Below are 26,988 nucleotides of genomic sequence, written 5' to 3' on the forward strand. Positions count from 1 at the left end.
TGGCTGAATTCAAGATGGCCGAATTTTTGTTTGGTCCATAACTTCTAACCGGGTGGATGGATTTGTCCCAGATTTGGTGTGTGAATGCTCTAGGGTAGGTTCATGAACTGATTCGAGTTGGGAGGTCAACACTTTCAAGATGGCTGAATTCAAGATGGCCGAATTTTTGTTTGGTCCATAACTTCTGACCTGGTGGATGGATTTGTCCCAGATTTGGTGTGTGAATGCTCTAGGGTAGGTTCATGAACTAATTCGAGTTTGGAGGGCAAGACTTTCAAGATGGCTGAATTCAAGATGGCCGAATTATTGTTTGGCCCATAACTACTGACGGGTTGGATGGATTTGTCCCAGATTTTGTGTGTGAATGCTCTAGGGTAGGTTCATGAACTGATTCGAGTTTGGAAGACAACACTTTCAAAATGGCGGAATTTTCATTTGGCCCATAACTTCTGACTGGGTGGATTGATTTGCCCGGTAACACCTTATTTTAATGGTTCACCATTTCAGTGAATCTACCATATTAGGTACAGTGTAATAACCAATGTAACAATATTTAATACCATTTAATACTAGTGTAATACCAGTGTAACAATATGCAATATCAGGTACAGTGTAGTAACGAGTGTAACAGTATGCAATACCATGTAATATAGTGTAATACCAGTGTAACAATATGCAATACCATGTAATACCACTTACGCACAAACACATGATGTAAGTAAAAAAATTACATGGTATTAAATATTGTTACACTGGTTATTACACTGTACCTAATGTGGTATATCCACTAAACCATTAAAACAGTATTACCATTTGCCCCATTTTTTGCTTCATTTTCACAATAGTCGTTTGGTTTTAAGCCTATGTGCGTCATGTCACGTCTGTATATACGTTTACGAAATGGTGGACGGGAGTGGTAGGAATGATGGGGCACTGGAAGCGTCGCGTTTCGGGGATATACCTTAAGCAGTCGAAGGCGACTGCACAGGCAGTCTAGTTAAAATATTTTATTTAAAAAATTAATGCATTTTTAACTAGATGATACTTAATGAAGTCACCTTTCATATGAAAACAGTTGTTGAGGCCTAACATCAATTTTGAAAGTGCTAGGCCCTTAACATTATTGACCTCAGATTGCTATGTCATTTTCAAAATCGTTGTTTTTTTGGCTCAGCCTTTGAATGACATGTCATCACGCCCCCCAGGAAGACATCACAACCACACTTAATATTATATTTTAAACATTACATGCTAGAGAAAATATATCCAAAAGATTTAATTGGCTACAGTAAAGCAATATGAAGATATTGGTGATAAATGTTAACTGTCCCACTTTACCAGTTGTCCCACTTTACCAATGTTATTACCGATTTTTTCCCCTGTAATCAGTTACATTACTGCGTTAGCCTACTCAAAAAGGTAATGCATTACAGTAAGTTACTTTTGTAACGAGTTACTCCCAACACTGTGTCTATGTGTAGGCCTATGTTTGTATGTGTTAGTTAGAGCTTCATTTGTCCCCATGGGGCAATTGTACTTGCATTACACGCTGGCACCAGACACGAGACACAGTTAGGCATATTAACAAAGAAAAACAAAAACATAAACATCAAACATAGAACACAGAAATTGGCATTCACACTAGCACACACTACATTTTGTGTGTGTGTGTGTGTGTTGGACACATGGGTCAGGAATCATTCATTTTTTTGCCACATGTCCAGGTTTTTCCTGGATTGTCCCGGTTTTTATGGTCTGTCCGGGTAAATTCCTGGACTGTCCCGATTTTTTATAATGCACAGCTTCATATTACCCCATTGAAATTAACACATATCATTAATGATTCGTGCTAGGCATCAATGTGTCCAGATTTTTTACCACTGAAATGTGGCAACCCTATTAATGGATGACTATGAAAAACCTCTTAGTGCCTGCCTCTCCCGCCCTCCCTCTCTCTCTCTCTTACACACACACACACACACAATGTGCGAATCATGAGACCCTGATGCATGCACGTATGCACCCACATACTCATGAAAAGATGTCATGTTTCATACTAGCGGGGCAAACACGAAAATGTGAAGCTGTGCCCTGACCAAAACCATCCCTAACCCTAATCTGTCCGTAAAGTACCATTTTTGCAGCTTTACTTTCACCAACAACAAGAAGGGAAGATGGTGAAATTGTGGACATAGGCCTATACCAAAACCACCCCTAAGCCTAAAGCTGTCACAAGGCCTTGTAGAGCACCAGTTAACATGCAAAGTTGTGGTGCATTCATGCAATAGACAGTTCAAGTTGAAGTGTTATTCAAACTTATAGAGCTCTTCAGCGTTGACGTCAACTTGTATGCGGCGGTTGGCGTTCCGGTTCTATGGCGATTTTTTTACATTGCAACACGCCATAGAGATTCAGGTTTGGCAAAAATATAAGTTGCACGCCAACAACGAACATTAGCGTGTCCCCGCATCCCTTTCTCATTAGTGGAACGGATCGTATCATCATGTTGGTGTATTCACATGTTAAATCATGACGATTTTAATTCAATATTGCTAACCCCTTTCTGATCATTAAAACTTTCGAACTACATGCTTTCCTTTGGTTGCCATGGGTACAACCCTCCGCACGGGTGACATAAGGTAAAGTGGGCCGCTTTTTGGTAGATCGCTTGGGAAAATAACAAAATAACATCTGTGCATTTTAAATGTACATATATATAATTAATAGCTACTATATTCCATCTTTTTGTGTTGGAATTATATTATAAAACATAATTATTTAGGCCCTATAAGTCTTTAAACTTTCGTTGTGACAACTTTTTTTGAATGGGCAGCTTCAGCCAAAGTGGGCCACCTTATCAGGTTAAGTGGGCCGGTTAAATAAAAAAGGGAAAAAGTCAATAATTCATCATTACTTTCGATGCTAAAACACAATGCTGTACAGCCACATGTCTCTGGACAATGTTCATCCCATTTTTTCACTTTTTCTGTCTCCTATCTTTTCATATATATTAATTTCTTTTCACCTGCCATCTTGCCTCATCTTTTCTTTGAAAGTGTACACAGACATAGCTATCTCCAGCTAGCTATCTCCACAGCAACAGCAAACACCCATTGGTTATAATGGCGGCCCACTTTAGCTGAAGACGCGTGGCCCACTTTACCATAGGGGGTTAAAGTCATTTGGGCCACCAACATAAACCCTTTTTTTCTTAAATTAAGTTAATATATCAGACTACCACTATTTGATCTGATTTATACAACCAAGACTGATAACATGAGCATTTTTTTAATCTGTAAGCATGTTTTAAAATAACTATATCTTCCTTATAATATTCAGCCAGATTTGACATGTCAACCTACTTACCATGCAGTTTCCTCGCGCAAACAGCATTTGAATTACTGCCCCTCCCACAATAACGAACAAAAAACAATCAAATGAAGTGTTACTTGTCAAGCACAGTCATGGCAACAATTTAATACCCTTTTTAGACATTGGCTCTCATTTCCATAGGCGCTGGGACCTCGAAACCTTAAGCGGCCCACTTTGGCTAATGGCCCACTTTAGCTGATGTCACCCTTCTGTAGTCGCCAAAAGTTTCCGGGTTTAGCATATGGACGCAACATCGTATTTATGTCGAAGTTTGACACAAAATGATCAACCATGTCATACCTACAGCCTATTTTTAACACCCTCGACAGCTTGCGGGGGTTCGCTAAGCGCGTGCTTGCACTCGGAGCTTATTTGAAACTGGCCCCTATTCATTCCCAATGGGAGGCCGGAAGCCGATACGAACCAGGATGTCCTTAAATGCTAACATGAAAGACTACAGTCTACTACATGCTTCCGCGTTACTGAAGAGCTCTATTATTTGTCAAAGAAAAGGAATATGTGATTTTGGGGAAGATGGGGGAAAGAGTGCCTTTTGATGGTGCATTCCCCAGGGCTGGGAGATGGGATGTTTCTGACCTCCTACTTGCTAAAATGCATTGGAACGCCTGTTGAAGCGGAATGTTCAAGTCGCGAGCTGGGGCAAAAGCGAAGCAAACCGACTTCGTCCCATTGACTATTGTGATGTCATCACAGCAATGGCAGCGCACAGTGTTATGGTGCATTCCCCAGGGCTGGGAGATGGGATGTTTCTGACCTCCTACTTGCTGAAATGCATTGGAACGCCTGTTGAAGCGGAATGTTCAAGTCGCGAGCTGGGGCAAAAGCGAAGCAAACCGACTTCACCCCATTGACTATTGTGATGTCATCAAAGCAATGGCAGCGCACAGTGTTAGGAATAGTTTATGTTGCACATCACCATTCTATGGACAAATAAAGTTGATTCAGACAGGTTAACGGTTGCAAAACAGCCTGTTAACTTTTCTAAGGTGTAGTTATATTGACATTGCGTCTTTCAAAGATGAAATGCGGCTAAATGAAAATAACGCATGATGTTGTTTACATTGCTGACATCTTTGAGAAGTGGATATGTAGTTTTTGTCCCTCCATGTTTGTAGTTTGTTCGACTTGCTGGTTGGAACGCTTTCAAGTGGGAGGTAGCTGCCTTCTTGTTGCCTACAAGGAAGCTCCTACCTCTGGGGAATGCACCATGAGTTCCACAACAACGTCACGGTCTTGACTGCCCAGTGATTGGCTCCAAAGCTTACAGCTTCAGCCAGTCACCACTCAAGCTCTAGGTTGCCTTCACAGTCGTGGATATATATAGTGGCGTGAGGTGAGGCGAGAACCACGCGATTTCTCGAAATCTAAAGCTAAGCAACAAACATGAGCGGAAGAGGCAAAACCGGTGGCAAGGCTAGGGCAAAGGCCAAGACTCGTTCTTCCAGGGCTGGTCTACAGTTCCCCGTTGGTCGAGTGCACAGACTGCTGCGCAAAGGCAACTATGGTGAGCGCGTGGGAGCTGGCGCACCCGTCTACCTGGCTGCAGTGCTCGAGTACTTGACCGCTGAGATCCTCGAGTTGGCTGGCAACGCCGCTCGTGACAACAAGAAGACTCGTATCATTCCCCGTCATCTGCAGCTGGCCGTGCGCAACGACGAGGAGTTGAACAAACTGCTCGGTGGAGTCACCATCGCCCAGGGTGGTGTGCTGCCCAACATTCAGGCTGTTCTCCTGCCCAAGAAGACCGAGAAGTCCAAGTAAATCTTCCACAGACTTCCCTGAACAAAACGGCTCTTTTAAGAGCCACCCACTCATCCCGAAAAGAGCAATTTTCAACGTTTGACAAATCATGATGAAACGTAGTAAAACAAGGGGAAAATACACATTGACATGTTTAATACCATGAATAATGGAGATTACTCGTTCACTATCGCTATCTCTAAAACGCTCGCCTATATTGATGTACACGGTCTACAGCCTACATGCCGGCTAAATAAAGAATGTGCCACGACGCTTAATATATGAGACACCGGAAGGGAATTGCTTAGCTACAATTAATTCAAAGACTAGTTAACTGCCCAACTATGTTTGACCCTTTAGACGGCAGCACAGTCTGTTGCCATGTATTCATCCACTACTATGGTGCAACAGCTAATATACACATCTTGTGTGTTGAATGCATATGAAAATATTTCAGAGATGTTTCAAACACGCATAAAATAGAAATACCAGTGAGAGTGCTGCGGTGTGGGTGCCAAAGCACAATGGGACTCAAAAGCATGTAGGGTCATATTAAATATGGCTGTGATTTTAATATAGCATAGCGTTGAAGGACATATGGTGTTTAAACATGTAGGGTATAGTTGAAAAGTGATTGCTAAATATTTTAACAGTGGTATATAAATTCAATGTGCCTACATTGTGCATGTGGGAGATGGAAAGTGCTTGTTGACTAGTATAACACCATTGCGCAGAGCTACATTGCACTCTTGGTGGGGCGGTGCTCTATGGTTTAAATTTTAAGCTCCATTGAGATGAAATCCAATCAGAGGGAATCGGTGAGGACACGTCATTGGAGGCAAGTCTCGGATGTAGCGCTTAAATAGCATGCGCTTCACATTTGACTTCACGTTCGTCCCTTCCAACGAAGCTCAACAATGGCAAGAACCAAGCAAACTGCCCGCAAGTCCACCGGAGGCAAAGCCCCGAGGAAGCAGCTCGCCACCAAGGCAGCGCGTAAAAGCGCACCGGCTACCGGTGGCGTGAAGAAGCCTCACCGTTACAGGCCAGGAACAGTGGCTCTGAGAGAGATCCGTCGCTACCAGAAATCCACTGAGCTGCTGATCCGCAAGCTGCCCTTCCAGCGTCTGGTCAGGGAAATCGCTCAGGATTTCAAGACCGACCTGCGCTTCCAGAGCTCTGCTGTCATGGCTCTGCAGGAGGCTAGCGAGGCTTACCTGGTTGGTCTGTTCGAGGACACCAACCTGTGCGCCATCCACGCCAAGAGAGTGACCATCATGCCCAAGGACATCCAGCTGGCTCGTCGTATCCGCGGAGAGCGTGCTTAAGTCTTTGCCCTGAAACCAACAACGGCTCTTTTAAGAGCCACCCACACCTTCCTATGAAAGCATTGTTTCTACCCAGCCAGTCGCAGTGTCAAGTACAGTACATCACGACACAAACACAACAAAGCGCTTGCACAGTGCAATATAGCAGCAATCATTCACTTAATATTATGAAGCCATGACTATAAGCCTGTGAAGCAACGTGTGAGTCTACAGCAAGAGCGCACGCTGGCCGACCAGTGGGTATTTGTTATTGTTCGCCAATACATCCTTGTCGTACTTTCCAGAATATATTACCCAATCTTAAATGTGATTGAAGGCCAATTATACTACACTGTCGCAACTTCACATGACACGCATCAAAATGATCCAATACAGCACAGTGCAAAAAAGTAGAGCAGACGTGCAATGAAAAGTTAGGGGTCCTGGCTGCTTGACTTTGGTCAACTTAAACTTGAGTTGAGCAGATTTAAAGTTGAGCAGATTTCTTTGGTCAACTTAAAACAATTGTACATACGTACTTGAATTGGTCAAGTTCAACCAGGCGCTGTGTTGACACATGCGAGGCCCAATAGCGAAAGACTGCAAATGCCTGGCCTGGCAAATGATTCAGTTGCCTGCATTTGCTTTGTTAGCTTGTGGACTGGTGGCTTTGGTTGTGCGCGTCTGTGTGGAAGACTTCATTTGATCACATAGGCCTACTGCACAGATCATTCTGTTCAATATTCACAAGACATGGAATAGCTTTTTGATGAGATTTTGGGTGGCTCTTAAAAGAGCCTTTGGTTTGGGAAAAGGGGGAGAACTCTTTACTTGGAGCTGGTGTACTTGGTGACGGCCTTGGTTCCCTCAGACACGGCGTGCTTGGCGAGCTCACCGGGCAGCAACAGACGCACTGCGGTCTGGATCTCCCTGGAGGAGATGGTGTGGCGCTTGTTGTAGTGTGCCAGGCGGGAAGCCTCACCAGCGATGCGCTCGAAGATGTCGTTGACGAAGGAGTTCATGATGCTCATGGCCTTAGAAGAGATCCCTGTATCGGGGTGGACCTGCTTCAGGACCTTGTACACGTAGATAGCATAGCTCTCCTTCCTGGTCCTCTTGCGCTTCTTGCCACCCTTTCCGGCGGTCTTGCTCACGGCTTTCTTGGAGCCCTTCTTGGGGGCAGGCTTGGCTGGATCAGGCATGGTTAGCAGTTGTCAGGGACAATGGTGTCTGGCATGATTGCTCTGCTGTTCTTATACCCACCAGTATGCAAATAACTCACTTCAAGTCGGCACAAGCTGAGCTCAAGGACAATCCAATGAGCCATTTCCCTCCATTTTCAGAGGCGATGATTGGTCACTTTTGAAATAGGGGGACGTTCCGTCTGCCTCAAAGAACACTCTACCCACAAACGTTAGTTTTGCCCTCGTTGCATACTGGCCATTTCCCGCACTTTTTTAACGAAATAAATTACGTTCAACAAAGTAATACAAGCAGCTTATTCTAGTCAGATGAACTTAAATCACCTGAAATGTTATTATGAGTAGCCTACGTGTAGCCTATGTTGCGAGCAAGCAGACTCAAGTTTCGTATTAGGGTAAATAGCAGACCTTATTGTACCTGCCTAACATATGTAGTTGCCTACATTATTCATTCTGTAGTATAGAGTATAATTTATGGATCCCAGGGGGAAATTATTGTGAGGGGCATTCTTGACCATTTTCACGAGTTTGAAATATAGGCCTACATTTACACAATGGACCACATTGTGGAAAGTGCCTTTTGTCATGGCCAGCTCATAGGAAACCTGTTGGGAAAGTCCTACACACTAAATAAAGCTGAGTCAGTAAATCATGATAGATACAGTTAAATAATTCTACTACGCAAGGCAATGGCCATGGTCTTAATTGAAATAACAAGTTCAACTGCCTCCGGATTACAAATTGATGTAATTGTTTTATTGCAAGTCGTGTGAGTTTTTTAACACAGTTCAATTTCAAAGCACACACTGTATTAAGGACTTGGCTTAGAGTAAACTCTGATGCAGCTGGTGTAGGCTACTTTGCAGTGCAAGGCTAACAGAATTATTCATTTCACATTTTGTATAGAACTAACCATTTCATTGTTCCATACAGATATTCCCTTCATTTGAGTGTGGACACAATGGATATATTAGCTTTTTTAGATAAGTGGGTGGCTCTTAAAAGAGCCTTTGGTTTTTGTCGGGTGAGTCGATATTTAACCTCCGAAACCGTACAGAGTACGGCCCTGGCGTTTCAGAGCATAGACGACGTCCATGGCTGTGACAGTCTTCCTCTTGGCATGCTCGGTGTAGGTGACGGCATCACGGATCACGTTCTCAAGGAACACCTTCAGCACACCACGGGTCTCCTCGTAGATGAGGCCAGAGATACGCTTCACACCACCACGGCGAGCCAGGCGCCTGATTGCAGGCTTGGTGATTCCCTGGATGTTATCACGAAGGACTTTGCGATGACGCTTAGCGCCACCCTTTCCAAGACCTTTTCCTCCTTTGCCGCGTCCGCTCATGTTGTCTCTCTGTAATCACAAAGACTAGTACCTTCTCATGGTGAGCCCCGCGTATTTATGCCAGACAGGAGGACCTGCTTGAAACCGGGCTTACTAGGGCCAAGCGCCCCTCCCTTTGTGAGTTCGAAACAGTTATGGCGGGAGCATGTAAGCTATCCATATTGGTGACATGCGCAGTGCCCTTCTAATAGCAACACTAAGAGTGCATCTTAATATGGGACCTTGCCTCCTCCACTTGCCTCCTCCACTCGCTTCTCGTCATGATGACATCACTGACAACAGCATTATATTTCAATATCTTGCAAAAGCTCAATTATAGAGTCTTTTTCTCATTTGCAATTGGGATGGTGAATGAAAAACAGTCCCTCAAAAGTTGTTGTGGCTAGGCTGACAGCTGGGAAACTTTATCGTTTGCTCCACGGAGGAGGGGCCAGGAGGCGGGGCGAGGAGACAAGCACAAGTGGAGGAGGCAAGGTCACATATTGGGATGCAGTCTAACACACGAGTGGGCCTATTACAACCTTTCAACTGCAGAGCAGTCGCATTCTACACACTACATGCATGCATACTTTACTTTTTGTTTATTCTTTCTTTTTTTACCTCTCTGAAAGGGATGAGGGGGCAATATGTTTGGTTTGCATTACTATTTTACAAGATACAAGATACAAGATATGTTATTGTCATTGGACGAATGTTTGCTGGTTGGTATGGGCCAAGATGCAGTCAGAACTATATTAACAGAAGCTGTCCGTATATGTTACATATTTCCTTGTTCAGTGTACATGTGTGTGTCATTTTTCTGTCTGTTGTACTATGTTTTTGTGAAGGCCTACATCACACTCACATGTCCAAACAAAAGTTCTATTGAAGAGACGATAAAGGATTATCTTATGTTATTATATCATAATAATAATACTCCGTGGAGTAATTGGATTACTCATTGTAATGATAAGACAAATATAGTTGCAAAAATCCTATGCATAGATTGCATTGACAATTCTGAACATTCTGTCGAGATGAGCTATCAATAGCCTTAGAAGGCGAGTCTATCAAAACTGCGTGGAAGTAGCCTAATCTAACGGCATTTCATCTAAAAATGAAATGGCATTTAGGCATTATGCTGCGAAATGCTGGAACCAATTCCCTGTCCAAATTAGAACAGTAGGCCTATCTTGTTTTAAAAGGGAGTTAACAACTGCTTTATTTTCATCTGCCTTTGGTGATAGTCAATTACGCACTATCTATAACATAAACTAGTTTTTTTTCTTCCTCTTCTTCTCTTTTCTCTGTTCTTAAGCACATTGAATGATATGTGCACACTATACATATTTTTGATTTGTTTTAATTAAAAATGCTGCTTAGAAACTAGAGAATATCGAACTTCTGCGATATGCACTTCTTATTTCATCCTGAAACATGCTGTGTTTTGTTCACTAGCACGATTTCTTTGTCGTGAACTATAGTAGGCTAACACGACAGCATCATAACTGTATTGTGATGTAGTCATGGACGTGTTAGAATCATAACGTCAATGTCATAAACGTTTTATGCCTGATGGCATTCATTGACATTCCGCTATGGGCATGGCAGGTGACATTGCTTGGGCTATCTTTATTATGACACCTTGATGACATTAATCAAAGTGATTAACCCTCAAGCGACCGGGCTGTTTTTGCGACTAATCCGACCGAGCGGGGTCATTTATGATCCCAAGGAGTTAATATAGAAATACCACTATATACATTATATTTTGGGGATCATTCAAATGTATTTACATCCAAGACATAGGCTACTTGTCCATCATCTAAAGCTAACAAATTTAAATTTGAACATTTTATTGTTTTGCTAAAAGATTGTCAAACTTACATGCGTACATTGATAATGATGATAACATCCGATGCATTTTTTTCTTCTCTCAAAGTGAAACTTTGGGAAATCAAGCTAAATTCTATCAATTAGGCCCATAGATGACAGGCTTTTTCTGCAATAAAACTTTAGGGTACTCAACATTTCTGGGTTCATGAAATCACGACTAATAGAGAATATTGTAATTTACATAGACAAAACCATGTCTCAAACATATAAGCTTGTGCACACTCAACATTTATCTGAAACTTTTTCCGGACATTGTGGCTGTGAAAAGGCATCTTCCATATGTATTAGAGCAGGGGTGGGGAACATTTTTCATTCGAGGGGCCACTTCAAATTGCTCCGAGGGCCGTAAAAGTCCAGAAAAATTCCCATAGGCTATGAATGGGCCAATTCTCACAAAATTCATTCACAACATGCATAACATAGGTATTGACCGACCCCAAAAAGGACAAGAAACGGTGAACAAAAAATATTGTGCCCGGGGTCATAAATGACCCCACTCGGTCGCTTTAGGGTTAAAGACTGAAAATGTTTGAAATTACAGTATTCAAAGGTTCATATTTTTGTCATTTTCAAAGGTGTTTTCCTAACCATTGATTTCATCTGCATATCTATATGTGTTTAAAGGGGTTGCAGGTTTACCAACAGAACGCCATCATTAGCCCTTTGAGGAGTAGCATCACAAATACCGGTATTTGATTAGAATTTTGCCCAAATGTTGAGTTCTCATTATGATGTCATAAGGTTTTTTGCAAGATTCTTACTTCTATGGGAGCTGTAGACTGTTCAAATAAAATTCTAGAAGAACCTGGGGAAATTCCTTATTCAAAGGGTTTAAATGACAATTGAAATTCAGCATACAAACTTCTTGTGCTGCCTTCTCTCACTCACACATAAAAATATGTTTTTAAATTAAGATAAATCTCACTGCCCTTCCACTGTCTCTCACTGTCTTTTCTGGGGACCATAAAAATGAACAGATGTATGGTCTTAAATGAACTAACTAAAACATATTTACTTGCATCTAAAATAATGTTGGTATTTAATGCAAAATGTTTTTTTCACAGTTTACTTTGTAGTTTTGTTACATTCATAAGCTTCTCTTTTTAAAAAGTTTAGTTATATGCGTTGTATGCACATTAATATACATATAATAACCTAAAAAAAACTTTTCCTCCTGTTTCTACGTTTGAAAATAATATCTTAGTAGCATACTGAACAGTTTTTGGTGAATTTGTCAACTCCATAAGATTTTGCATGTCAACTCCATAAGAAAATCTTATGGAGTTGACTCTTACGGAGTTGACAAATCAACCTACTTTTCATAATAACACATGATTCTCTAACAGAAATCATCTGGTACATCAGCAGTTACTAAAGGACTTGCCAATGAAGTTATTCTATTTTTGTATTATACAAAATACTGAAATAACCTTTATTTTCATGCATTATGGTGTTGACACATTATGGTTGTGGCATAGGTGGTCTTCCTAAAGATGCACTAATAAAATCAAATATTAAATGTGACCTTAAAAGAACAGTGTCTCCATGGCATGTATACCAAACAGGAAGTAGTACCAGGCTGCTTAGAGTGTGAGCTGACCACAATAATGGCAGATTTTGTTGCATTTTAAAAAAAAAATCTTACAGTCTTGACTAAAAGTCCAGACACATGTTCAATAGTTTAAAAAGTATATAAAAAGGTTTGTAAAACATTGTATATACAATTAGTTTGATTAATTATCCAACATACTTGATCACAGTAGCTATGGTGTTTGTTATAGTTATTTTTAACCAATTATTATGGTATTGTCAACTTTTAAATCCTGCTTTCGGACATGGGGTTTTGAAGGTACTGATGACACACTGCAACGTGTAAAATAATAAAAAAAATAAAACTATATACATTTGAAATCATATTTTGTTGTACAAAAATTCTTCTTCTGTCATTCCGGCTAATTTTGTTGCAATTTTTAATTACATTTTAAGCATAAACATCATTTTTATCTCCTGGACATGTTTTGTCCCATCTCTCAAGAATCCCTGAAAAATAAAGACAATAGGGTTTTTTTTTTTCCAGTCTATATCACCTTAAAAACTATCTTGTCATATTGCATTTATCGTGGTTTTACATGGCTAACATGAAAATCAGGCATTCTTGAGAGATGGGACAAAACAAGTTTTGAAAACCTGATTTTGAAAATGCAGAATATGTTGTTGATGGTTATATATTCATGTAGATAAAGATGTGTAGTTTTCAAGCATATAAAAATACAGGCTCCAGGTAAAAAGGCATTTTTAACAAATTAGCATGTTTACCTTCAATATATAATATATATATTTAAATTTTAATTGAGGAATGTTATTAACAAACAAAGTTCGAAAAATTGGTATTTTCAGACTTTATCTTTTATTTTGCTACCATGAGGAAAACACCTAAAGTGGTTAAAATACGTGGTGGTATAGATCTAATGACCCTTTATTGCCTAAACAAAAAAAATGATTAAAGAATTTGCTTTTTCCCCAAAATATTACAAAAACACCCGAAAGTGCTGAGGAAAATCTTACGTGGTTGACAGAAAAACTGACGGAGTTGACAAACTGGTCTGATTTTTGGAGCCTATTTAGTGCAAAATGTTTTTTCACAGTTTATCTCGTAGTTTTGTTATAGTCTTAAGCTTCTCTTTTTAAAAGGTTTATTTGTTTTGAATTAAACTGAAGTTTTAACTTTTTTGTCCATATATCGAAAAAATATGTAGTTATATGCATTATATGCACATTAATATACATATAATATCTTAAAATAACTTTTCCTCCTGTTTCTACATTTTAAAAGAATATCATATTAGCATATTGAGCAGTTTTTGGTGAATTTGTCAACTTCATAAGATTTTGCATGTCAACTCCATAAGAAAATCTTATGGAGTTGACTCTTACGGAGTTGACAAATAAACCTACTTTTCATAATAACACGTTATTTTCTAACAGAAATCATCTCATACATCAGCAGTCGCTTAAGGACTTGCCTATAAAGTTATTCTAAGCTTTTATCATACAAAATACTGAAATAACGCTTATTTTTATGCATTATGGTGTTGACACATTATGGTTGTGACATAGGTGGTCTTCCTAAAGATGCATTGATAAAATCAAATATTAAATGTGACCTTAACAGAACAGTGTCTCCATGGCATGTATACCAAACAGAAAGTAGTACCAGGTTGCTTAGAGTGTGAGCTGACCACAATAATGGTAGATTTTTTGGTATTTAAAAAAAAAAAAAAATCTTACGGTGTTGACTAAAAGTCCGGACACATGTTCAATTGTTTAAAAAAGTATATGAAAAGGTTGTTAGAACATTGTACACACATGTAGTTTGATTAATTATCCAAAATACTTGATGACAGTAGCTATGATGTTTGTTATATTTCATTTTAACCAATTATTATGGTATTGTCAAATTCTAAATCTTGCTTTCGGACATGGGGTTTTGAAGGTACTGATGACACACTGCAACGTGTAAAATAAAAACAATAAAACTATATAAATATGAAATCATATTTTAGTGTAAAAAACTTCTTCTTCTATCATTCCAGCTAATTTTGTTGGTATTTTTAATCACATTTTAAGCACAAACATGAGTTATATCTCCCGGATATGTTTTGTCCCATCTCTCAAGAATCCCTGAAGTGTATTAGCCTAATAAGTCACGCCAAGTCATTGGATAGTCTTTGGTGAACTCTACAGAATATCCAATCACTGGGTGTGACTAATAAAGAGTATCCAATCACTGGGTGTGACTAATTAGGCTGATACACTTGGAAGTGCACTGTCCTAGGTTTTGAGAATGGCCCATTGACAGCTACAAGATGAGTTTTAGCTCTTCATAGTGTCCCAAAAAAAAAATCAAGTTTACCCAACACTGCTGCTCCTGTTCCATGTTGCACGTCTTTTGGTGTGACACATTTTACACAAAACAGGGATTCTTGAGAGATGGGACGAAACTCGTTTTGAAAACCTGATTTTGAAAATGCAGAATATGTTGTTGATGGTTATATATTCATGTAGATAAAGATGTGTAGTTTTCAGGCATGTAAAAATACAGGCTGCAGGTAAAAAGGCATTTTTAACAAATCAACATGTTTACCTTCACACCAAGATTTTCGTCAACTCCGTCAGACACAAGAAAAGTACATAATGAAATTATTATGATAGTCCAACAAGAATCTTTAGCTCTGATTTGTATTGTAATGATACTTAGTTACTCTGATATACAATAATATGAAATATATATATTTACATTTTAATTAAAGACTGTTATTAACACACAGAGTTAAAAAAATGGCATTTTCAGACTTTATCTTTTATTTTGTAACCATGAGGAAAACACCTAAAGTGGTTAAAATACTTGGTCGTATAGATCTAATGAGCCTTTATTGACTAAAAAAAACTGATTAAAGAATGATCTTTTCCCCAAAAAATATTACTAAAACCCCTGAAAGTGCTGAGAAAAATCTTACGGAGTTGACAGAAAAACTGAGGGAGTTGACAAATGGGTCTGATTTTTGGAGCCTATTTAGTGCAAAATGTTTTTTCACAGTTTATTTTGTAGTTTTGTTACATTATTAAGCTTCTCTTTTTAAAAAGTTTATTTGTTTTGAATTAAACTTTAGTTTTTTTGTCCATATATCGGAAAAATAGGTAGTTATATGCGTTATATGCACATTAATATACATATAATATCCTAAAATAACTTTTCCTCCTTTTCCTCCTGTTTCTATGTTTGATATATATAACATATTAGCATACTGAGAAGTTTTTGTTGAACTTGTCAACTCCATAAGATTTTGCATGTCAACTAAATAAGAAAATCTTATGGAGTTGACTCTTACGGAGTTGACAAATCAACCTACTTTTCATAATAACACATGATTCTCTAACAGAAATCATCTGGTACATCAGCAGTTACTTAAGGACTTGCCAATACAGTTATTATATTTTTTTTATTAAACAAATTACTGAAATAACCTTTATTTGTATGCATTATGGTGTTGACACATTATGGTTGTGACATAGGTGGTCTTCCTAAAGATGCACTAATAAAATCAAATATTAAATGTGACCTTAACAGAACAGTGTCTCCATGGCATGTATACCAAACAGGAAGTAGTACCAGGCTGCTTAGAGTTTGAGCTGACCACAATAATGGTAGATTTGTTTTGTATTATAAAAAAATCTTACGGTGTTGACTAAAAGTCCGGACATGTGTTCGATAGTTTAAAAAGTATATAAAAAGGTTTGTAAAACATTGTACATACATTTAGTTTGATTAATTATCGAAAATACTTGATCACAGTAGCTATGATGTTTGTTATATTTCATTTTAACCAATTATTATGGTATTTATTGTCAACTTTTAAATCCTGCTTTCAGACATGGGGTTTTGAAGGTACTGATGACACACAGCAACGTGTAAAATATATATAAAAAAAGAAAACTATATAAATATGAAATCATATTTTATTGTACAAAACTTCTTCTTCTGTCATTCCAGATAATTTTGTTGCAATTTTTTATTACATTTTAGGCATAAACATGAGTTTTCTTGTCAGACCATATTACCATTTTGTCACACCATATGAGATTAACTTCCTTCTAATACATAAATGAAAGCTCAATTACATTTTTCATGGCCAATATTCAGATTTGCTTGATATGTTGATGCTCTAAAACAGGGGTGAGGAACCTTTTTCATTCGAAGGGGCCACTTCGAATTCCTACAAGGGTCATAAAATTCACCCGAGGGCCGTAACAAATCAGGATTTCCCCATGCAATTCAGGCCTATATTGAAGGTAGACATATATTAATTTGGTAAAAGGTTCCAAGTTCAATATTAAAGCAGTACATTATTTGGGGGAGATGGCTTCGTTATAAGGCTACATACTGAGCAGTTGAATATCAAGTGATAGTACCAGCATCTCCTTATGCATGTTGCATAACACTGGGGACATGATGGTAAATATGGGCAGAATACGAAACCACCCAGGCATTATTATGAAGTAAAAATGCCATAGTTTCAAGTCACTGTGTTGCGAGGCATAGTGAGTTGCAGTCCTTGTCCTGTTTGGTGAAATGAAAAGGCCGAGACCAATACTTGTGTGTACACCATGTGTGTGCTTAGCCTTGCCATCCATTCTTTAGTGCATGATGATTGTAGATCATAAAGCGGGGAAGGCAACATCAACCCACACATTAAAACATCAAACACACATTTGTTCACCAAGTTTAAACATGGCAAAAGTCTCAATGATTACTTTAGTGGCACATCTGTGCTTGTTTTTTGCCCCAAAGTTCCTAATGACTATACGGGTATGGCCAGTTGGGCACGCAAGGGACTGTGTTTTACGCAGTCCAAAACATGCTATTTGTAGAATGATACAGAAGGCGTAAGCAAGTTATTACTTTTTCGTTGGATAGACGACATTGTGAATTTGATCACATGGGCTTCGAAGACAACGTTTGATATCTGGAAAACCCTTAAAATCCCAAGTTTCCATGACAAAACAGACACAAGTCCCCATAACTCCACCCGTACTATTGAAGTTGGGGGCACGTTTAAACACCAGAAACGGACACAGAGCCACTTTGTTCATGTTTTTGTGAACATCGAACTGTTTACTTTAACGGAGGACTTGTTGATGCACCCAAAAGTGGTTTCATTCTTTACATATTTTGCCATAAACCGAGAGCAGAAAACACAAGCGATTTGCTAGTACAGTCAAAGAGTCGGAGAGCTGGCTTAGTTGAATCTCTACGGCTCTCATGTCGATCTTAAGTCCTGCCCACTGGCTCATCCAGTCACTCACTGAGAAGAGAAACTCTGTTAGAGAAACGCAACGAGAATGGCAGACGCTGCTCCAGCCCCCGCTGCCGCACCGGCAAAGGCACCCAAGAAGAAGGCACCCAGGCCCAAGAAGACTGGTCCAAGTGTCGGCGAGTTGATTGTAAAAGCAATCGCTGCCTCCAAGGAGAAGAAGGGAGTGTCCCTTGCCGCTCTGAAGAAGGCGCTCGCTGCTGGCGGATACGATGTGGAGAAGAACAAGGCACGTGTCAAAGTGGCAGTCAGAGGACTGGTCACTAAAGGCACCCTTGTCCAGACTAAAGGAGTCGGTGCGTCCGGATCCTTCAAGTTAGCCAAGAAGGCGGCCGAGCCCAAGAAGAAGGCAGTCAAGAAGCCAGCGGCCAAAAAGCCAGCTGCCAAGAAGCCCGCCGCAGCAAAGAAGCCCAAGAAGGCAGCAGCCAAAAAGCCAGCCGCCGCCAAGAAGTCCCCGAAGAAGGCTAAGAAGCCCGCAGCCCCCAAGAAGGCTACAAAGAGCCCCAAGAAGGCAAAGAAGCCCGCGGCTCCCAAGAAGGCAGCAAAGAGCCCGAAGAAGGCTAAGGCAGCCAAGCCTAAGGCAGCCAAGCCCAAGGCAGCTAAACCTAAAGCAGCCAAGCCCAAGAAGGCAGCCCCTAAGAAGAAGTAAATTCATTTTAGGCTGCTGTTTCTCAAACAAAAGGCTCTTCTAAGAGCCACCCAATTTCCTCATTAATTGCACACTTTCCAATGAAATGCACGCATCGGTACTGTCTGAGAGTTTGACATGAATGAACTAGCGGTCTCCTGCCAAGCGTGATTTGCGCCATTTTTCACAACCAACCTCGTCCATTGTTTGCAAAATCACCGAGGCCCCACTCACGGCCCTGCCGCTATTGCCATGACGATACAAAGGCTGAACCCAGCCAAACGCTACCAGTAAATGGTTGGTTTTGAACATGCACACACATCTGTACAAGATACATATGTAGACATAACATGCTGTTTAGGAACTATATAGCTAATTGCCCATATTTGCTGAAAGCTTTAGAAAGACGCGCAATGAACGCCTGACTCCAGCTGTTTGTTCCTAATGGGATAGGCAACAAGTTGTATACAGTAGAAGTGCTTACATGTGTAATTACAACACTAGTAGTATGACATTACAAAGGTTCTATGTTATAGGGTCGCAATTACATGTGTAAGAGTACTTCTACTGCTACTTTATTAAATACACACCTCCGAGAACAGCACACATAGCAAAGCGCATGGTGGGCTGTGTGAAATTCCGTCGTCATGCATACATGCTTTTACTTTCATTTCATGGCATGAAGTATATTGTTTGCCAAAAAAGGGGAATATGTGATTTTAGGGAGAAGAGCGCATTTTGAGTTCCCCAACGACGTCACAGTGTTGACTACCCAGTGATTGGCTCCAAAGCTTACAGCTTCAGCCAGTCACCACTCAAGCTCTAGGTTGCCTTCACAGTCGTGGATATATATAGTGGCGTGAGGTGAGGCGAGAACCACGCGATTTTTCGAAATCTAAGACAAAGCACCAAACATGAGCGGAAGAGGCAAAACCGGTGGCAAGGCTAGGGCAAAGGCCAAGACGCGTTCATCCAGGGCTGGACTGCAGTTCCCCGTTGGTCGTGTGCACAGGCTGCTGCGTAAAGGCAACTATGGTGAGCGCGTGGGAGCTGGCGCACCCGTCTACCTGGCTGCAGTGCTCGAGTACTTGACCGCTGAGATCCTCGAGTTGGCTGGCAACGCCGCTCGTGACAACAAGAAGACTCGTATCATTCCCCGTCATCTGCAGCTGGCCGTGCGCAACGACGAGGAGTTGAACAAACTGCTCGGTGGAGTCACCATCGCCCAGGGTGGTGTGCTGCCCAACATTCAGGCTGTTCTCCTGCCCAAGAAGACCGAGAAGTCCAAGTAAATCTTCCACAGACTTCCCTGAACAAAACGGCTCTTTTAAGAGCCACCCACACATCCCGAAAAGAGCAATTTTCAATGTCTGACAGAAATCACGATGAAACGTAGTAAAACAAAAAATACACATTGACATGTTTATACCATGAAGAATGGGGATGACTGTTACTATCGCCTATATCCAAAACCCTGGCCTATAATATACACAGACTAGGCCACATACCGGCTAAATAAGAATGTTCCAAGACGACACCGGAAGGGAATTGCTTAGCTATAATTATTAATACAAAGACTCGTTGACTGCCCAAGTATGTTTCCTGCATTAGACGCCAACACGGTGTGTTGCCATGCATTCATCCACGACTATGGTGCAACAGCTAATATACACATCTTGTGTGTTGAATGCATATGAAAATATTTCAGAGATGTTTCAAACACGCATAAAATAGAAATACCAGTGAGAGTGCTGCGGTGTGGGTGCCAAAGCACAATGGGACTCAAAAGCATGTAGGGTCATATTAAATATGGCTGTGATTTTAATATAGCATAGCGTTGAAGGACATATGGTGTTTAAACATGTAGGGTATAGTTGAAAAGTGATTGCTAAATATTTTAACAGTGGTATATAAATTCAATGTGCCTACATTGTGCATGTGGGAGATGGAAAGTGCTTGTTGACTAGTATAACACCATTGCGCAGAGCTACATTGCACTCTTGGTGGGGCGGTGCTCTATGGTTTAAATTTTAAGCTCCATTGAGATGAAATCCAATCAGAGGGAATCGGTGAGGACACGTCATTGGAGGCAAGTCTCGGATGTAGCGCTTAAATAGCATGCGCTTCACATTTGACTTCACGTTCGTCCCTTCCAACGAAGCTCAACAATGGCAAGAACCAAGCAAACTGCCCGCAAGTCCACCGGAGGCAAAGCCCCGAGGAAGCAGCTCGCCACCAAGGCAGCGCGTAAAAGCGCACCGGCTACCGGTGGCGTGAAGAAGCCTCACCGTTACAGGCCAGGAACAGTGGCTCTGAGAGAGATCCGTCGCTACCAGAAATCCACTGAGCTGCTGATCCGCAAGCTGCCCTTCCAGCGTCTGGTCAGGGAAATCGCTCAGGATTTCAAGACCGACCTGCGCTTCCAGAGCTCTGCTGTCATGGCTCTGCAGGAGGCTAGCGAGGCTTACCTGGTTGGTCTGTTCGAGGACACCAACCTGTGCGCCATCCACGCCAAGAGAGTGACCATCATGCCCAAGGACATCCAGCTGGCTCGTCGTATCCGCGGAGAGCGTGCTTAAGTCTTTGCCCTGAAACCAACAACGGCTCTTTTAAGAGCCACCCACACCTTCCTATGAAAGCATTGTTTCTACCCAGCCAGTCGCAGTGTCAAGTACAGTACATCACGACACAAACACAACAAAGCGCTTGCACAGTGCAATATAGCAGCAATCATTCACTTAATATTATGAAGCCATGACTATAAGCCTGTGAAGCAACGTGTGAGTCTACAGCAAGAGCGCACGCTGGCCGACCAGTGGGTATTTGTTATTGTTCGCCAATACATCCTTGTCGTACTTTCCAGAATATATTACCCAATCTTAAATGTGATTGAAGGCCAATTATACTACACTGTCGCAACTTCACATGACACGCATCAAAATGATCCAATACAGCACAGTGCAAAAAAGTAGAGCAGACGTGCAATGAAAAGTTAGGGGTCCTGGCTGCTTGACTTTGGTCAACTTAAACTTGATAAGTTGAGCAGATTTCTCACAGTAAGTTTGGTCAACTTAAAACACTTGTACATACGTACTTGAATTGGTCAAGTTCAACCAGGCGCTGTGTTGACACATGCGAGGCCCAATAGCGAAAGACTGCAAATGCCTGGCCTGGCAAATGATTCAGTTGCCTGCATTTGCTTTGTTAGCTTGTGGACTGGTGGCTTTGGTTGTGCGCGTCTGTGTGGAAGACTTCATTTGATCACATAGGCCTACTGCACAGATCATTCTGTTCAATATTCACAAGACATGGAATAGCTTTTTGATGAGATTTTGGGTGGCTCTTAAAAGAGCCTTTGGTTTGGGAAAAGGGGGAGAACTCTTTACTTGGAGCTGGTGTACTTGGTGACGGCCTTGGTTCCCTCAGACACGGCGTGCTTGGCGAGCTCACCGGGCAGCAACAGACGCACTGCGGTCTGGATCTCCCTGGAGGAGATGGTGTGGCGCTTGTTGTAGTGTGCCAGGCGGGAAGCCTCACCAGCGATGCGCTCGAAGATGTCGTTGACGAAGGAGTTCATGATGCTCATGGCCTTAGAAGAGATCCCTGTATCGGGGTGGACCTGCTTCAGGACCTTGTACACGTAGATAGCATAGCTCTCCTTCCTGGTCCTCTTGCGCTTCTTGCCACCCTTTCCGGCGGTCTTGCTCACGGCTTTCTTGGAGCCCTTCTTGGGGGCAGGCTTGGCTGGATCAGGCATGGTTAGCAGTTGTCAGGGACAATGGTGTCTGGCATGATTGCTCTGCTGTTCTTATACCCACCAGTATGCAAATAACTCACTTCAAGTCGGCACAAGCTGAGCTCAAGGACAATCCAATGAGCCATTTCCCTCCATTTTCAGAGGCGATGATTGGTCACTTTTGAAATAGGGGGACGTTCCGTCTGCCTCAAAGAACACTCTACCCACAAACGTTAGTTTTGCCCTCGTTGCATACTGGCCATTTCCCGCACTTTTTTAACGAAATAAATTACGTTCAACAAAGTAATACAAGCAGCTTATTCTAGTCAGATGAACTTAAATCACCTGAAATGTTATTATGAGTAGCCTACGTGTAGCCTATGTTGCGAGCAAGCAGACTCAAGTTTCGTATTAGGGTAAATAGCAGACCTTATTGTACCTGCCTAACATATGTAGTTTCCTACATTATTCATTCTGTAGTATAGAGTATCATTTATGGATCCCAGGGGGAAATTATTGTGAGGGGCATTCTTGACCATTTTCACGATTTTTATATATACATTTACACAATGGACCACAGTGTGGAAAGTGGCTTTTGGCACGGCCAGCTCATAGGAAACCTGCTGGGAAAGTCCTACACACTAAATAAAGCTGAGTCAATAAGTCATGATAGATACAGTTAAATAATTCTACTACGCACGGCAATGGCCATGGTCTAAATTGAAATAACAAGTTCAACTGCCTCCGGATTACAAATTGATGTAATTGTTTTACTTTGAACAAAGTTCAATTTCAAAGCTTCAAACTGTAATAAGGACTTAAATTGACTTAAATTAAACTCTGAGGCAGCTGGTGTAGGCTACTTTGCAGTGCAAGGCTAATAGAATTGTTCGTTACCCATTTTGCATAAAACTAACCATTTCATTGTTTCATACAGATGTTCCCTTCATTTGAGTGTGGACACAATGGATAAATTAGCTTTTTTAGATAAGTGGGTGGCTCTTAAAAGAGCCTTTGGTTTTTGTCGGGTGAGTCGATATTTAACCTCCGAAACCGTACAGAGTACGGCCCTGGCGTTTCAGAGCATAGACGACGTCCATGGCTGTGACAGTCTTCCTCTTGGCATGCTCGGTGTAGGTGACGGCATCACGGATCACGTTCTCAAGGAACACCTTCAGCACACCACGGGTCTCCTCGTAGATGAGGCCAGAGATACGCTTCACACCACCACGGCGAGCCAGGCGCCTGATTGCAGGCTTGGTGATTCCCTGGATGTTATCACGAAGGACTTTGCGATGACGCTTAGCGCCACCCTTTCCAAGACCTTTTCCTCCTTTGCCGCGTCCGCTCATGTTGTCTCTCTGTAATCACAAAGACTAGTACCTTCTCATGGTGAGCCCCGCGTATTTATGCCAGACAGGAGGACCTGCTTGAAACCGGGCTTACTAGGGCCAAGCGCCCCTCCCTTTGTGAGTTCGAAACAGTTATGGCGGGAGCATGTAAGCTATCCATATTGGTGACATGCGCAGTGCCCTTCTAATAGCAACACTAAGAGTGCATCTTAATATGGGACCTTGCCTCCTCCACTTGCCTCCTCCACTCGCTTCTCGTCATGATGACATCACTGACAACAGCATTATATTTCAATATCTTGCAAAAGCTCAATTATAGAGTCTTTTTCTCATTTGCAATTGGGATGGTGAATGAAAAACAGTCCCTCAAAAGTTGTTGTGGCTAGGCTGACAGCTGGGAAACTTTATCGTTTGCTCCACGGAGGAGGGGCCAGGAGGCGGGGCGAGGAGACAAGCACAAGTGGAGGAGGCAAGGTCACATATTGGGATGCAGTCTAACACACGAGTGGGCCTATTACAACCTTTCAACTGCAGAGCAGTCGCATTCTACACACTACATGCATGCATACTTTACTTTTTGTTTATTCTTTCTTTTTTTACCTCTCTGAAAGGGATGAGGGGGCAATATGTTTGGTTTGCATTACTATTTTGGACGAATGTTAGCTGGTTGGTATGGGCCAAGATGCAGTCAGAACTATATTAACAGAAGCTGTCCGTATATGTTACATATTTCCTTGTTCAGTGTACATGTGTGTGTCATTTTTCTGTCTGTTGTACTATGTTTTTGTGAAGGCCTACATCACACTCACATGTCCAAACAAAAGTTCTATTGAAGAGACGATAAAGGATTATCTTATGTTATTATATCATAATAATAATACTCCGTGGAGTAATTGGATTACTCATTGTAATGATAAGACAAATATAGTTGCAAAAATCCTATGCATAGATTGCATTGACAATTCTGAACATTCTGTCGAGATGAGCTATCAATAGCCTTAGAAGGCGAGTCTATCAAAACTGCGTGGAAGTAGCCTAATCTAACGGCATTTCATCTAAAAATGAAATGGCATTTAGGCATTATGCTGCGAAATGCTGGAGCCAATTCCCTGTTCAAATTAGAACAGTAGGCCTATCTTGATTTAAAAGGGAGTTAACAACTGCTTTATTCTCATCTGCCTTTCGTGATAGTCAATTACGCACTATCTATAACATAAACTAGGTTTTTTTCTTCCTCTTCTTCTCTTTTCTCTATTCTTAAGCACATTGAATGACATGCGGGCTATGTATGATAATGTGCTCGATAAATATTTAGCCTATGATTGATTGATTGATTGATTGATTGATTGGTTAAAAATGCTGCTTAAAAACTAGAGAATATAGAACTTTTGCGATATGCACTTCAAGTCAAGTTAGCTTTTATTGTCACTTTCTTCATATGCACAAGTCATACAATGAAATTGAAATGACGTTTTCTCTCTATACCATGCCAGGACAAGACATATACAAGACTGACATTTTACAGATTGACATGAAGTGCAAGACAGGACAGGTAACAGTGATGGACTGGTAACAATAATTGGTCAGTAATGAATAGAGTACAAATGAACATTTTACATTTAACTTTCAACATTTAACATTCAACATTCAACATGTAAACAGCAGATAAGATAAATATAAAGTAGACCCAAGTAAAAAAAAAAGAAAAAAAAGTGTTAATATATACTTAATAAGTATGTATTTTTGTATTTAAAATATACTTCAAAAGTGTTTAAAGAATGTTATTTTGGGACAACTTATAGCAGAGATGTGGACTTGTGACTTGTGACTCGGACTGACTTGTGACTTGAGTCACAAATGACTCGACTTGAGACTTGACTTGCCAATATTAGGAGTGACTTGTGACTTGACTCGACTTGTACGCTATTGACTTGAGACTTGACTCGACTTGACAGTTTTAGCTTGCAATGACTTGCAATTGTGCTCCAAGTCAATGAATATATATATTTTTTTGCATTTTGTGTGTGAAAAAAATGCATGAAAGAAAGAAAAAAGAAATGATTTACCTTCAACCATAGTCAAAAACCATGCTAAAAAATATATATGATCAAGTGTGGGTTGCATGGTCACCCAAACAAACATGAAAGCTTGTCTGCAGCCGTGCTGTAATGGTTAGGGAGTTCGGCTGGAGATCACAGAGTTGCAGGTTTGAATCCCACCCTTAAACCCACCTCTTCCTACATCTCCATCCATGACTGAAGTGCCCTTGAGCAAGGCACCTAACCCCATATTGCTCAAAGGACTGTCACCAATATATGTGTTGGATAAAAGATAAAAGTAATTTAATGAATAATTATAAACCGTGGTAAAACCATGGTTAGTTTTCAGAGTAAAACCATGGGTCAATTTATATAGTTAAACCTAGTAAAACCAAAAACCAATGCCAAACCATGCTCAAAAAACTAAAATCATAGTATACCATGGTCGATTTTCGGGACATGACTGGCGAAGGGGGACATGCAAAGCAGTGTGGAGAGGTAATGAATTTATGACCAAAGGTAATTGTCAATATTGCACATAGAATACAAGGTGACTTGTTAATGACTTGGAAAAAATAAGACTTGGACTTGGACTTGACTTGGCTTTGGCACGACTTGGACTTGGACTTGGACTTGACTTGACTTGGCTTTGGCACGACTTGGACTTGGACTTGACTTGGTCAAATGTGTCTTAACTTGTGACTTGACTCGGACTTGATTGGAAGGACTTGACTTACTTGCGACTTGCAAATGAGTGACTTGGTCCCATCTCTGACTTATAGTATACTTAGGCTAAATACACTTGAAATATGATTAAGTACACATTTTAAGTTGACTTTTTTGTACTAAAATCAAACTTTAAAGTATATACTTAAGTATATTTCCAATATACTTACTAAATACTTAAAATATGTTTAATGTGTACTTTAGCATGCTTTTTAGTGTATTTTAAGTATACTACAAATCTATTTCAAGGTCATAAGAAAGTAGGCCTACTTTATAGCATGCTGCAGAAGTACATACTTAAGTTGTGTTATTTTGGGAAAACTTATAGTATACTTAAATACACTTGACATATGATTAAGTAGAGCTTAAACACATTTTAAAGTTGACTTTTTGATACTGAAATCAAACTTTGTACAAGTGTACTTCATATACTAAAATCATATTTCATAAATCATATTATCAATCATAACTTTACAACAAATATACGTTCTAATACCAAACTTTAGCACATTACTTTAAAAATACAAATACACTTAACATACACTACTAGTACTACTAAACAGAAACACATGTCTTCGTCATGGACAAGAGGGTTGAACATGTTTCAAAATGAACACTTCCCTCAACGTCGGCTATTTTTTCTCTTTCTCTGGGAATGTTTTAGGACCTAAACTCAACTTAAATGGACTCACTAAACTACTAGGCTACAGAACTACAGACTGAGACGCGCCATGCACTGGCTGCCAGCAGAGACAAGCGAGGCATCACAG

At 40.7% G+C, this 26,988-nt stretch overlaps 7 protein-coding genes across 7 annotated transcripts; 3 read left to right on the forward strand and 4 right to left on the reverse strand.

Moving 5' to 3' along the window:
- Nucleotides 1–4,756: 4,756 nt before the first annotated feature.
- LOC134453008 (histone H2A-like) lies at nt 4,757–5,196 on the forward strand. The gene has a single exon (XM_063203753.1). The coding sequence runs from the start codon at nt 4,777–4,779 to the stop codon at nt 5,152–5,154; it is 378 nt and encodes a 125-aa protein (XP_063059823.1). The 5' UTR covers nt 4,757–4,776; the 3' UTR covers nt 5,155–5,196.
- Nucleotides 5,197–7,215: 2,019 nt separating this feature from the next.
- On the reverse strand, nt 7,216–7,684 carry LOC134453025 (histone H2B 1/2-like). The gene has a single exon (XM_063203776.1). It carries the CDS (start codon nt 7,640–7,642, stop codon nt 7,268–7,270), a length of 375 nt encoding a protein of 124 aa, XP_063059846.1. The 5' UTR covers nt 7,643–7,684; the 3' UTR covers nt 7,216–7,267.
- Nucleotides 7,685–8,632: 948 nt separating this feature from the next.
- Nucleotides 8,633–9,031, reverse strand: LOC134453045 (histone H4). The gene has a single exon (XM_063203814.1). It carries the CDS (start codon nt 8,988–8,990, stop codon nt 8,679–8,681), a length of 312 nt encoding a protein of 103 aa, XP_063059884.1. The 5' UTR covers nt 8,991–9,031; the 3' UTR covers nt 8,633–8,678.
- An 8,467-nt stretch (nt 9,032–17,498) lies between these two features.
- LOC134452972 (histone H1-like) lies at nt 17,499–18,401 on the forward strand. The gene has a single exon (XM_063203692.1). The coding sequence runs from the start codon at nt 17,766–17,768 to the stop codon at nt 18,384–18,386; it is 621 nt and encodes a 206-aa protein (XP_063059762.1). The 5' UTR covers nt 17,499–17,765; the 3' UTR covers nt 18,387–18,401.
- Nucleotides 18,402–19,231: 830 nt separating this feature from the next.
- LOC134453002 (histone H2A-like) lies at nt 19,232–19,702 on the forward strand. Its single transcript, XM_063203740.1, has one exon. It carries the CDS (start codon nt 19,280–19,282, stop codon nt 19,655–19,657), a length of 378 nt encoding a protein of 125 aa, XP_063059810.1. The 5' UTR covers nt 19,232–19,279; the 3' UTR covers nt 19,658–19,702.
- Nucleotides 19,703–21,695: 1,993 nt separating this feature from the next.
- On the reverse strand, nt 21,696–22,164 carry LOC134453018 (histone H2B 1/2-like). Its single transcript, XM_063203764.1, has one exon. The coding sequence runs from the start codon at nt 22,120–22,122 to the stop codon at nt 21,748–21,750; it is 375 nt and encodes a 124-aa protein (XP_063059834.1). The 5' UTR covers nt 22,123–22,164; the 3' UTR covers nt 21,696–21,747.
- A 931-nt stretch (nt 22,165–23,095) lies between these two features.
- On the reverse strand, nt 23,096–23,494 carry LOC134453039 (histone H4). The gene has a single exon (XM_063203802.1). The coding sequence runs from the start codon at nt 23,451–23,453 to the stop codon at nt 23,142–23,144; it is 312 nt and encodes a 103-aa protein (XP_063059872.1). The 5' UTR covers nt 23,454–23,494; the 3' UTR covers nt 23,096–23,141.
- Nucleotides 23,495–26,988: the final 3,494 nt, after the last annotated feature.

The sequence above is a fragment of the Engraulis encrasicolus genome, chromosome 1 (assembly GCF_034702125.1).
Source record: "Engraulis encrasicolus isolate BLACKSEA-1 chromosome 1, IST_EnEncr_1.0, whole genome shotgun sequence".
NCBI classification, from domain to species: domain Eukaryota; kingdom Metazoa; phylum Chordata; class Actinopteri; order Clupeiformes; family Engraulidae; genus Engraulis; species Engraulis encrasicolus.